Below are 12,541 nucleotides of genomic sequence, written 5' to 3'. Positions count from 1 at the left end.
TTCCTTCTACTGAGGTGGAGCTTCCTGTGTAATGGCCATAAACTAAAACACATCCTGTTCCTCATTCTGTTCCTGGGCACCACTGAACAGAGTCTGGCACCATCTTTTTGGAACCTGCCTTTGAGATATTTACATGCTTTGATGAGATCCCCTCTCAGTCTTTTCTTCTCCAGACTAAACAGACCCAGCTCCCACAGTCTCTCCTCACAACAGGTGCTGCAGACTCCAAATCATCTTTGTGGCCTCCATTGGACTCTCTCCAGCAGCTCCTTTCTTACTTATACTGAGGAGCCCAAAACTGGACACAGCACTGCAGATGTGGCTTCTCTAGGGTCAAGTAGAGACGCAAGACCACCTCCCTCGACCTGCTGGCCACATTCTTCCCAGTGCACCCTGGATCCCATTGGCCCTCCTGGCCCCAGGGCACGTTGCTGGCTCATGGACAACTTGTCATCCGCCAACATTCCCAGCAGAGCTCCTCTCTGGCAGGTCAGCCCCCAACCAGTACTGGTACTGAAGGATATCTACACACTGAAAAAGTCGGGATTGAGGAAGGTGATACTGACCCCTGTAATGGCAGTAACTTCATCTACAATGTTCCAGAACGTGTGTGCTCACATTTGTGATGTTACTTGTTTTGCAGGGTTGTAAGTGTTGGTAGATGTGTGTGTGTTCTTTGTACTCCAGCAGGAAGCTGGGTGAGGGAAGTGCCACTCACAGTTCCCTTCTGTGACTATCTTCTCTGTACATTAATTTCAAAATAAAAACTATTTTAATGCTTTACTAAGACACCATAAATGTTCCATTTTTACCAAGAAGTGAGTATTTGTGAGATAAGTTATGCATACTTCCTACTGTACCAGCAGTAAATACTGTCATTCTTTTCAGACCTAAAAGCAGAACATACACATTGAGCAATGTTTTCTAAAGCAAAAATAAAAGAGGATGTAACAAATACCACATCAGTAGGTTTTAAAATACAGCTGAGCCATCCATGCAGTTCAAATCAAGTAGAAAAAAGACCAATCAGCTCATGATTCCTGACCAGGGGAACTCCACCTACAGTACTGCTTTATTTGCAAGTTTCCAAAGAAAGTTACCAAAGTATCACCTTGTGTAAATATTTACATAGTATGTCCTTTATATTTCACCTACTCACCATTGATTCTTCTACAGATTGAGAGAAAACATTATCCCAATTTAAATTAAATTCTCCCTCAAACTTGACTTAGAAAAGACCAGATCTATTAGGTTGCAATTCTGTATATCCACTCCCATCCCATGAATTCCTGTTTTCCTTTCGCTAAAGGCAAAAAAAAAAAAAAAAAACCAAAAAAAAACACCAACAATGTAACATAGTATCAAGATCCTTTTTTGTAACAGTTTTGTGATGACTTCATGCCTTAGCCCAACCACTTAATTTTCCTGCCAAACAGCTTTTTGGGATCAGGTTCTCAACCCCCAGAGACTGAAGGGACCCCCTGATTTTGTCACACGTTTGTCACTGTTTTCATGACACTCGTGCTTCTGTGGGAAGGGCGGTCCCTCAGCCCTGACTGCCTCTGGTGATGAAGGAACTGGATGGTTGTAGGGACAGAGGGATGTAAAATACCTTGATTTTTGTGAAGCCCTTGACACCCGCGGCTCCTCTCTACCATTCCTTGGTTGTTCCTTACTGAAGCAGATGAAGGCAGGATATGAGATGGATGCCAGCCAGGAGCAGGGCCCTCTAGGTGACCTTGGCCTCTGTGAACCAGCCACATCGATTTTTGTCCTTCCTGCTTTGCCGCTCCCCAGGTTTTACAGCCTCTGCTGCACCCAATGAGAGGTTGTTCACGATGTGCAGAGTCTGCCCACAGACACCTCACCTCCTCATCACCTTCCTGATAGGACCAGCGTTGGTACTGATACCTGTGCACATGCTGACACCCCTGGGACACGTGACACACACATTTTTTTGAGCCCTCTGAGACTGCCTCTGTGTCAGTAAGGGTTCTTAAACACAGCACAAAGATGTATTTTTTTCTGCCCTTTGGAACCCAATCTGTTCTACAAGTACTAGTAAGGGGAGGATTTAGTCAAATTAAAACGAAGTCAAATCAAACACATCAGTCACATCCTCCCCTTCAGCCCTCTGGTCTCCAGATTGAGGAGTCCCAGCCATTCAGTGCCTGCCATTGAGTGGCTGCTCCTTCCCAGCACTGTTTCAGCCGCCTTTTCCTGTGTTTTGTCTCAGCCATTTGCTGCTGGGCTCCTCCGGGGTTGCTGGTGAAAAGGCTGCAAGCTGAGTTCGAGGGGGTTTGCTATCTCTGTGCTACTGCTCCTTGTGCTGATGCCTTGCCCCTGCCATGCTCCATGCTCCTGCTTTCCATGATATATGTCCTGGGCAGGGGGAAATAGGGAAGGAGTTGGAACCTACCTGTCCCCTGCGCTAGCACCTCAATTTAGAACATAATTTTTTTCGGGAAAACATTGCCGAAATGAGGCCAGGGGCAGATAAACACACTCTCAGACCTTCCCCCTAGTTGCAGTCTTTTGACCACACTGTAAGGGGGCATTGGGGGGGCTCCCCATCCTTTTCCCACCAGGCTGATACTAAAGATCCTCCATTTCACATCCTTCAGCCCCCAGCCTCCCTGCACTGGCCCAGTGTGACATTTCCAGAGTCTGGCCTTTGCTACCTACGTTTTTGCACTGTTTTCCTTGCGGTACTTTTCACAAATCAACTCTCAAACCGGTTCTCTCCTCACCCTCACTTCCTCGTTTCGATCCACAACGCTGTTACCTAACGCAGGAAGCTGCCGCTCATCCAGCGTGCCTGGAGGAAACGGAGCCGTAGAAATACAGCCAAGAGAGAGAGAGAAACGATTGTTTCCTGAACGCTCCGGAGAACGGCTGTGGGAAGGAAAACTACAGCTCCCAGCAGGCTGCCGGCAGCCGGGGAAGGGCAGAGTTCACCGTCACGTTTCCAGCGGAGGATTCAGGGGGTGTGTTGGTGTCCTGCCAGCACCAGAGCCAAAGGGCCTCTGGGAAGGGCAAGCGGAAAAGCCAACCCTGCTTTTCTTCACCGCCCTGACCGGCTCCGAGCCTGCCCGGGTAAGCGTCCGACTCCACAGGACACTTTGTTTCCCCGACTTCCTTCTCCTGCCGGAGCGTCACCAGCGGGAGCAGCGCAGGGAGGGCAGGGACGAGAGCCGGGCGGCAGAGCAGCGATTGTACCCCCCCCGCCCCTCCAAATCGCGTCTCTAAGCGAGAAAACTCCGCTGCAGGGACAGTGCAGGGGGAGTGAGGTGCCCCCCTGTGCTGGAAGAGCTGCCGAGGAGGCTCTTGGGGCGGGATTTTCGTGCAGAAACCCGCGCGAACCGCGGGGAAAGTTCTTCGGGAGTTTTCCATGCCGCCCGGTTGCGCTTCTGAAAGCCACCGACTTTTCTCGGGTTACGCCAGCGAGCCCGCCTCCGTCCTGTCCCAAAAAAAGCGCTTTAGCAAGGTGGGAAGGATCTGTGGGGGGGGTGCAGGAGAGCCAGGCTGTGGTTCTGGGCTCGCAACACCCGGGCTGGGCTCTGCTGAGGCCGCGGGGTGTCTGTGCCAGCGGCCTCACCTTCGGCACCGCTGTCTCCTGATAAAACATGCTGGAGGCAGGACGGTAAGTGCAGCGGGGTCATTGCTCTGTGGGGACCGGGCTGTGAGATTCCAGGTGCCCTGCCAAGCCCCAGACTCCGGGCCTGCCATCTCCGAGTCCATCTGGATGAGAAACCGGTGCCTCACCCCACTGGGGCATCCCGAGACAAACGCGGTTTGCATTAACCCCTGAATTACTTGTAGCTCGATGGGAAGCAAAATAGCTGACAGCGCCTGGGCTGAAGGTTCCTGGTTATGGGTGACACCCAGCCTTTTTCCTCTTGGGAATCATGGAGGGAGGAGCCTCTTCCTCCTCCGTGAATCACCGCTCCTGTGTTTCTGCTTATCAGGTTCATGGGCGTTTAGTTGGAATTCCCGAGACCAGGACAGGATGGTGTCTGTGAGGGGGGTAGGACTTGGTCAGCCACTCGAACAGCGGGGAGAAACAGCTCCCTATGACCGAAGGAGAAAGTGAAACGAAACAGTGCAGAAGCCACAGCTCCAGGGGAAAAAGAAAATGGAAGAGAATCCAAGAGAGGATCTGTCTGGAGGTAAGGAAATCACTATGCTTACTCCATCTACTAGGAAAATTCCTTTGCAAGAAATACTTAACAGTGACATGGGAAACTGAAGCAAAATAAAAATAAAATAATCCTGTCTTTTCCAGGCCAAGAAAAGCAAGTTGCTATATTTTTTTTATAGAGTGAAAGATGAACAAGTTACTTTCAGTTTTAGATTCTCACTGCAACAGGTTTAGACTCAGTATCCAGGATGGCAGCACAAGGAAGTCTAAAGATCCAGGCTGGGAGAGCTTTCTTCCATGAACCCCAGTGCTTCCCATCTACAGATGCCTAAATAATAAGCCAGTTTTCCACCACCTATAGATGAGAAACCTCTGGAGGAGGCAGGGCAAGGAGTAGTTTGTGTCCAGCTTGAATAGCAGGATATCTCCAGGTTCCTCATGTTTCAGTTTCTGCTGTGTAGTTACATTCTCCAGGAGCTTTGTTATGACAATATACATACCAGTATGTCAGTGATACCATGATGCCATCACCAGCTCAGGTCTGTCCCAGGCACTCAGAGGTGTTCCTGTAATAGTCAGCAACAAAGAATGTAAAAATCGTATTCTGACGCTTGCCAAGTGCAGCTTTTTTTCCCTTCTCAAATTAGAAGGAAGTTCCTTGCCATTTTTATCAGTCTTTATTCTAATTGTAGCATAATCACTTCTGTCATTATAATGCTTGATCATTCTTAAGCAATTTTTCACAAAATGCAGCTGAAATTTGAGCTGCACTCTTTGGTTCTTTAAGATCTAGAATATGTCACAAATGCTCGTGTTCAGCCTCAGAATTTCTCTATTGAATTATGCTCCAGTGTTTGCTTTTAATTATATGTTGCCATAGCTCTTAGGGAGACCTCCAGGACAGGAGCAGAGACAGAGCACAAGCAGAATTATCATTTACATTCAGACAGATGCTTGAAGTGCATTGGCATAACTGCACTCAACACCAGCCTTAGAAATTCTTCAAATCCACCGCTATCTGTGAAAATCCCTTATCTGTGGAAGATGTGGTAACATATCCCACCACTTAATGAAGGAATTGCCTGCCCACCCCACCAAGGACGCAGGCTGGCATTGAATTAACTTTAACACAGCAGCCTGTACAGTGCTGTGGTTTGGATTTGTGGGTTTACAGAAGAAAATGTTGATAACACAGCAGTGTTTTGGCTATTACTGGAAAGTGCTGGCGCAGCATCAAGGCTTTCTCTTCCCCCCCACCCTTCCCTTGCCAAGCAAATAACATGGGGTGGGTTTATTGGGCTTGGACCCAAGGTGGACAAAAGGTTGTTGAGTACAGTGTAGCATCAGGCTCAGCAGCAAAAACTGGGGCACAGGAAGAAAGGGAGAAAGGGGGATGGCTTCCAAGGTGGCCATTGCTGGGAGACTGTCCCGGCATCATTGTAGGAGGTAGTGAGTGCTTGTCTGTCAATCTGTCCTGATTCCTCACCCTTCCCTTCACTCATTCAGCTGTTTGGATCTCAACCCATGAGTTTTCTCACTTCTGGGCACTACTCTCTGCCCCGTCTCACTGGGGGTAGATGTTTCTGCAGTGCAAGAGCTGGGAGTTTTAAGGTTGGTGGTAAAGCACTGGGCATTCCTGACTCCTGTGTGGCTCACTGGGCTTGTGAACTCTGATCCCAACAGCTGGGCCAGCCCAAGGTGAGGTGGGAAGCACAGCAGAGCCTCCTGTGCACCAAGAGCCCACCCAGGAAACACCAGAGCAGGACTCTTCAGTGCGTGAACCAAGTGCTGGTGGAGGAGAGACAACACTGCTGGGTTTAGCTGGCCCCACACTGGAGGAGAAGGCTCCCCAGGAAACTGAAATATTGCTGGAAGAACCTGAGAAGACAAGAGATGGTGCCTCAGAAAGATCCCAGGAAGAAAAGGACTTGGATGAAGGTGAGTCTCTCCCCACCCCAAAATGCTGATAACCTCGGCCTTTGCTTAGAGGAGGCAGAGCAGGAAAAAGAGCTGTTGGTTCTTGGGCTGAAAGAAACTAAATGGAGGTCTGCAAATTTTATTCTCCACAGCTGGGCTGGCCCCTGGTAAAATGGACAGCAAAGGAGACAACCCTGACCACCAGGAAACAGGGGAGAACCAGGAGACAACCAGTCAGTGTGAAAGCTGCTCCAAAGCAGAGGAAGATGCTTTATCAGCAAGCAAGTCACTGAGCTCTGACAGTAAAGTGACACATTTGGATGTGACTGCCACGGAAGATGTCACCAAGGACCTCTTAACAGAGAGGAGCACCAGTGCCTCTCTCCCAGTGCAGGAGCCAGAGGAGCACATAGAGCAAGAAACACAGGAGATTGGATCCCAAGACACATTAAGGAAAAGACATGGGACCAAAGGTGAGCTGGTGGCTGCACACTGCTGCTCTTCCACCGTGCACATGCCTGCACTTCCCATGGGCATTAGAGCCATGGTATGGTGAGATCCCCATTGCCCACTGTCAGTTTTCCAGAGTGAAGCAGGAAAGAAGGTATAAGAAATTAACTGGCTTCTCTTTTTCTCTCTCCTTTCACTCCTCCTTTTCTTTCTTTGAAAGGCATGAAACCACACTGCCCTCTGCACTGTCTTTCTCCTTGCCCAGCCCCAAAAACAAAGAGCCAAGACTCAGAGCAGTATTAACCCAAAGCAATATTCACTTCTAACTCTTCCCTCAGCTGGTTGCTTCTGGCAGCATTTCCTTTTCTTACTACAGCTCATTTTACCTGTTCCCTCAACAGTGAGTGTCACATTTCTTTCTCTTGCTGCAGGGCACACAGCCCCAAACCCAGAGGCTCAGTCTTGCCTGCAGAATGTCACCACCCAAAACACAGACCAGGAGAAGCCCAAGAAGTCCCTCGTGCTGAAAGGTGAGGAAAAGAAGCTTCCCTTGCATGTTACTCACCGACCAGCAGGCACTGATCCTCCAGGAACAAGTAATGAAGCACATTTAATTCTTTTTCTCTCTTGGGACCTTTCAAAGCCTTTTCTGAGGGTTTGAGGGAAAAACCATCCTCTTAAATACAGGCCCAGTTTCAGCAGCTTTCCCTCCAGCTCTCCAGCCTCAGAAGAAGGCATATCATGTTCAGGGTACTGGGAGTGCCCTGGGATGTTCTGGGAGGTCTGGGGTTCCTACACCAATGGTCCCTCAGTCCTGCCCTGTGTCACAGGGCTCTAAGCAGGAATTGTGATCCTCACTGCGCCACATATGCCTCCTGTTAAAAAGAGACCCTGCTTTGGCATGGAGAAGGACACAACCTGTTATCTGGACCTTGCTGTCCTCTGTTTTCTGAGCAGAACCACGATGGCCTTTGTTCATCCCACAAGGCTCAGAGGGGGGCAGTGGTCACAGCACTTTAGCTGGGTCAGACACCTCCATGTGTGGTGTTCTGAATGGCCACAAACCTTAAAGAAAACAGAGGAGGGGGAAGGAGAAGGAAGCTTGTGGCCAGCTGCAATTTCCTCAGGAAATTCTGCACAGAGCTGTAGCCTTGAATCCATCCCTGGAGCTGCAGCCCCCTCGCCTGGTGTGTAGGAGCATGGGTCTCACAACAGCCCCTTCACCACCCCTGGCCAATCTGATCCACTTCCCCAGAGCAGGGGGGCAGGTCTTAGAGGGGAAAAAGAGCCATCATAGCTACTTTCCAGCATGTCACTGCAGGTCACTTGTGACTGACTTCTGTTCCCCATCCTGTGCCTCTCCCCTGTTGAACAGGGCTTGGCATCATGGGCCTCATATTGCTCGGCTTCTGCATATTCTGCTTCGGCAACCCGACCTCCAGTTCCCAGCAAACCCTCAAGAGCGCCACAGAGGCATTCCTGTTCCAGTTCAACCAGCTGGAGAAGAGGTTTCCGGGGCAGAGCCCTTACCTTTGGAGTCGTGGGAGCAAGGTCCTGAAGAAGCACCTGAACTCATCCCACCACACGCAGCCGGCCATCATCATCCTGACGGCCGCCCGCGCGGGCGAGCAGACCTTGCGATGCCTCAGCGCCCACGTGGCCGACTCCTACTCAGCTGCCCTGCATGCCAGCACGGTGCAGATCGATGGCAGGGATAAATCCAGGCTCCAGAGCGACCGGGCCAAGCTGGAGGTGGACAAGGAGCTGAGCTTGGCGTTCGGCGCCGGGGGCCGTGCCGCGGTGATTCACCGCTTCGAGCTGCTGCCGGCGGGGGCCACCCTCATCTTCTACAAGTACTGCGACCACGAGAGCGCGGCCTTCAAGGACGTGGCCCTGCTGCTGACGGTGCTGCTGGAGGAGGAGGTGCTGGAGACCCACATCAGCCTCCCGCAGCTGGAAGAGAGAGTCCATGACTTCCTCTGGGACAAGTTCGTCACCACCAGGACCCCCGGCTCCTACGACCACATGGATTCCGACAAGCTGAGTGGGCTGTGGAGCCGCATCGCCCACCTGGTCCTGCCCATCCACCCGGAGCAGAGCATTGAGAAGGGGGGCTGCCATGCCCACGCCAAACCCTAGGCACACAGGCAGCCAGAGCCCTGGGGAGGGTTGGAAAGATGGCCCTGGCTGGCTCTGGTGCAGGCAGAGGCACAACCAGTGTTATTTCTCTTCACTTTGTTTCTCGTGTCATCCTGGGAAGAGTTTGACAGGTACAGGTTGATCCAGGTCATTTGGGCAGCTGATGCTTGGAGGTGATAGATCACACACTTCCTCCTGGCAGGTGGGAAGAGTGAGTATTTTAGACTGCTGGTTGCACAGGGGAACATCAATGTGTGGAGAGGGAGGAGGAAAAAACAGGACTTTGCAGGTAGTGTTTCTATCAGGAAATACATGAATAATGTACACAACAGTGGACAGAAAGATACTGCAATTCAGTAGCTCTTTCATCTCTCCTTGCCCCTCAGCTTGCCAGTGTCATATACATCAGTCTCACCATACACTTATCCAGAAGGTTCCTCTATCTTTGCAGAGAGCTGCTGGAACACAGACAGGTCAAATTCCCCAAAGCCCAACATTTTGAAGGCATGCTTCAAAAAGAAAACCAGTTTGCTAGTCAAGGGGTTTGACCAGTCAGCCCCAACAGAGTCCCACTTGCACACCCTGACTGACACCTAGCAAAGCCCAGATCCTGAATATAGGATGTTCCAACCATTCCCTAAACATCAACCACAAGAAATGTCAGGTTTTCAGCACTAACACTGCACTAACAGAGGGGATCCCATATGCCAGAGAACAAGCTCCAAAACCAGAGAGCAATGAAACGTTTTGCTGTTGCTCAGATTGTGTGAAGCCTCAAGGGATCACACAGGTGAAAGAATAAGAAATACAGTGCAACTTAATGCTACCTCTTATTTAAAAGAATTCCACTTGATCCCTTTGCCACACAAAGTCTGTGACTCTCTCCTTGGGCTGGTGCATCAGCTTTGATCCTACAGGACAGATTGCTCTTCACTCAGATCTCTGATCTGTGTGCAGGGCTGGGAGCCTCTGCCAGCCTCTTCCCAGGTGACTTAATGAACGTAGATGTTAACATTGATATTTCAAACCATGTAACGTAGCACACCAGGTCCTTGCCCTCCAAGGTTACATTTGCCTCCCTGCCAGGCAGATGGAGCTCTGGAATACGGTAAAGCAACTAGGAGGGGAGCTGGTAAAGAGAAAATCTCTGCCATTAACACTACAAATCCTTAACAAAGCAGGTTGGTTTCTTACCGTGCCTCCTCTTCTGCACAGAAGTCCTGGAGACACTGTGGGGCAGAGCAGTCAACTCAGGGAACACCTGGGGGATAGGTGCTGGTTACAGCATTTATAATAACCCAGCAGGCAGCCCCAGTGTCAGCCCCAGGTGCCTGTGGAGCAGGAGCAGCTGTAGCAGATCATGGCTCATTTCCACAGTGCAGCACAGACTGAGGCCTTGCAGCGCCAGGCTCTGGATCTGAACGGGAACAAATCGAGGACACGATGGTGTTTCTCAGAAGCTGCACCTCTGAGTGCTCCTTACAGCAACTGGACCCTGGCCTGGGATGGGTCTCCTGCCAACAGTGCCTTGCTGATCTGCCCCACCAAAGGCTGGGCTGAGGCACAGACCTGTGCCCTAAAACCACAGCCTGTCTCTTCTGTCCCCCTGCCGCGTGCCTTGACCCGTCTCAGGAGATTTGTGGCCATTAACTTCGAGGAGGGGACAAAACAAAGGAAAAGGGAGGGTTATTTGTTCATGTTCTGACCAGAGAACAGACTTTTTGGTTGGGTGGAGACATGAAGACAAGACCATGGGGGTTTCAACCGTGACAAACACTGGGCTAGATGTGAGAGCTGCCTGCTGGAGCCCAACATCAGCAGGGCAGCCCAGGGCATGGTTTTGTACAGCATACAGGTTGCTTCCTCCCCCCCTCCTTTCTATTGCTATACACTACTTTGGTAACAGAAAACACTGTATCCTGCTCTGCACAGTTCAGTGTGGGTGTTGATGTAAAAACCAGCAGAGCATTAATCATGGTCTGCCAATATTTTGATGGAAATCTCTATTTTAACATTATCTCAGTGTCACATACTGTGTTTGCAATGCCTAGCCAAGGTATGCAAAGGCAGCTCCACACTGCCTGGGATACATCACCGTGTCACCCACCTGAGCTCTTCCTATACAGAAGTATTTTTATGACCTTTGAAAGACAGAATATCTGCTTGCTTCTGAAACAGGACTTCTATTTAAAAATAAATGATGAGATTGTGAAAGAAACCATCCAAGTGAGACTGGAGTCTTATCTTATTCCATTCTTTTTTCCTAGCTACTTTCATTAAGCAAAATAGATCATCATATTGGACAAAGTTCTATTTAGGTCAGGGCTGTAGTTGTGCAAACAAAGTGAATATTTGTTGCTCCTGGAAAAACTCCAAACAACATTTTTCTCAGTTGTTTGGGACAAATATTTACAGCTTTTCCAACTAAGCCAAAATTAAAAACAAACCCCCAAAGAGTTGCTGAATTCAACCCAGGCTGAAACACACTGGGGGTTTGCATAATACTCAGTGATGATAATGAAACTGAAATCCACCAACAACTGAAATGTTTTAGAAATACAGAAAGCAAATATTTCTCATTTCAACAGATCAATTCCACTTGATGTCTCACAACCTCGGCACACACTAAGTTTTACTTTTGTGGTGAAATACTTTGCTGAGCTCTGGCCTAAACAGAGAGAGGGCTGGGGGGGAAAAAAAAAGGAAAAAAAAAAGAGGATTTACCCTGTTATTCTGGATATTCTTCAGTCTTTGTCCAGGCCCTGACAACCTAAATACTCATCACATTGGCATCTGCTTTCACATAGATGTTTATGCAATCGATTGCCAGAGGTAAACATCACTCATCTCCTGTTGTCTGATGCCAGAGGACAAGAACTGGTCCTAGGCCAAAGATTCAGATGAAAATCCAGTATCACCACTGGATAGCACCGAGGCTGGTCCTGGGGTCACTTCAGAGGGGACAGTACGACCCCCAGCAAGGTTTCTACCCAGCCCTGTGCTCCAGCACATGCTTCCCTGGGGCACAGGCACAGCAGCTGCAGAGCCCCTGGCAGGGGAGACCAGCAGGTGACACAGAGGTGTCACAACCAAGAGCAGATAAACTAAAGTTCCCCCTTCCCATCAGTTCTCTGATGGCTGTGACAGGTCAGCACAAGGCCAGGATGGAGCAGGACGTGGCCCAGCTCTGCAGCATCGCAGGTAAATGATTCCTCCCAGGCCCCAATCCATCACCCCACAGCTGGTAATCTCTCTGGGAGCACCTGTCCCTGCTCACACACACATCACCCAAGCACAGCAAGGCCGCAGGTTTGGCTGGGGCTTATCAGTTGCCTACTTTCATGTCAATTATAAAACACAATTCATTTTCAAGTCTTAATGTACCAAAAAAACCCTGAAATTTTAAAAAAAAATCCTGTTTTTTTTTTTTTTACTTGTCCTATTAAACAATGCATCGTTCCCCCCAACTCTCTCCCTTTTTTCTAGTCCCAGTCTGCAGCAGCAGTTCTACAGGGAAGCATATGCTGCCACAAAGTGCTCAACAACCTTAAAAACCACCTTGAAAATAACACAGTAGCTCAACTGAGGGGCAAAACCAGTTTGGAAGGCCAGTCTGGACCGCTCAGCGCTGATTATCCATGTGACCCTGCGAGGTGACCTTACCTTGTCATCCCCAACCCTGCCCCTGTGACAGGCATATGGTGTCACATCTCTTCTTACCCCTTTGCACCAGCACGGGCTGAAGCTGGCAGAGGGCAGGATGCAGAGAAAAGGAATGAACCCAGCTCAGCCACGTCTCTCCTGTCGAGCTTTAACCCCGTGAGCCCTCCTGCAGCCCCGTGCACAGGCTCCGCTGCCACAGGGCTGCTCCCTCGGGGGTCACTGAGGCCAACA

General features: G+C 49.9%; 1 protein-coding gene across 2 annotated transcripts; it reads left to right on the top strand.

Annotated features, from left to right (window-relative positions):
• Positions 1–2,946: 2,946 nt before the first annotated feature.
• LOC103766843 (torsin-1A-interacting protein 2) lies at positions 2,947–10,868 on the top strand. Of its 2 annotated transcripts, none has more exons than XM_025895817.2 (6): positions 2,947–3,096; positions 3,969–4,169; positions 5,825–6,079; positions 6,211–6,531; positions 6,940–7,038; positions 7,884–10,868. In XM_025895817.2, the coding sequence occupies exons 2-6, from the start codon at positions 4,136–4,138 to the stop codon at positions 8,645–8,647; spliced, it is 1,473 nt and encodes a 490-aa protein (XP_025751602.1). In that variant the 5' UTR covers positions 2,947–3,096; positions 3,969–4,135; the 3' UTR covers positions 8,648–10,868. The 2 variants fall into 2 exon arrangements, with proteins under 2 accessions (XP_025751602.1, XP_017934614.1); XM_018079125.3 differs by having other exon boundaries at positions 6,940–7,104.
• The last annotated feature ends 1,673 nt before the right edge of the window (positions 10,869–12,541 follow it).

This window comes from Manacus vitellinus, unplaced genomic scaffold, assembly GCF_001715985.3.
Source record: "Manacus vitellinus isolate BGI_N305 unplaced genomic scaffold, ASM171598v3 scaffold_44_pilon, whole genome shotgun sequence".
NCBI classification, from domain to species: domain Eukaryota; kingdom Metazoa; phylum Chordata; class Aves; order Passeriformes; family Pipridae; genus Manacus; species Manacus vitellinus.
This window is presented reverse-complemented; position numbering and strand designations above follow the sequence as displayed.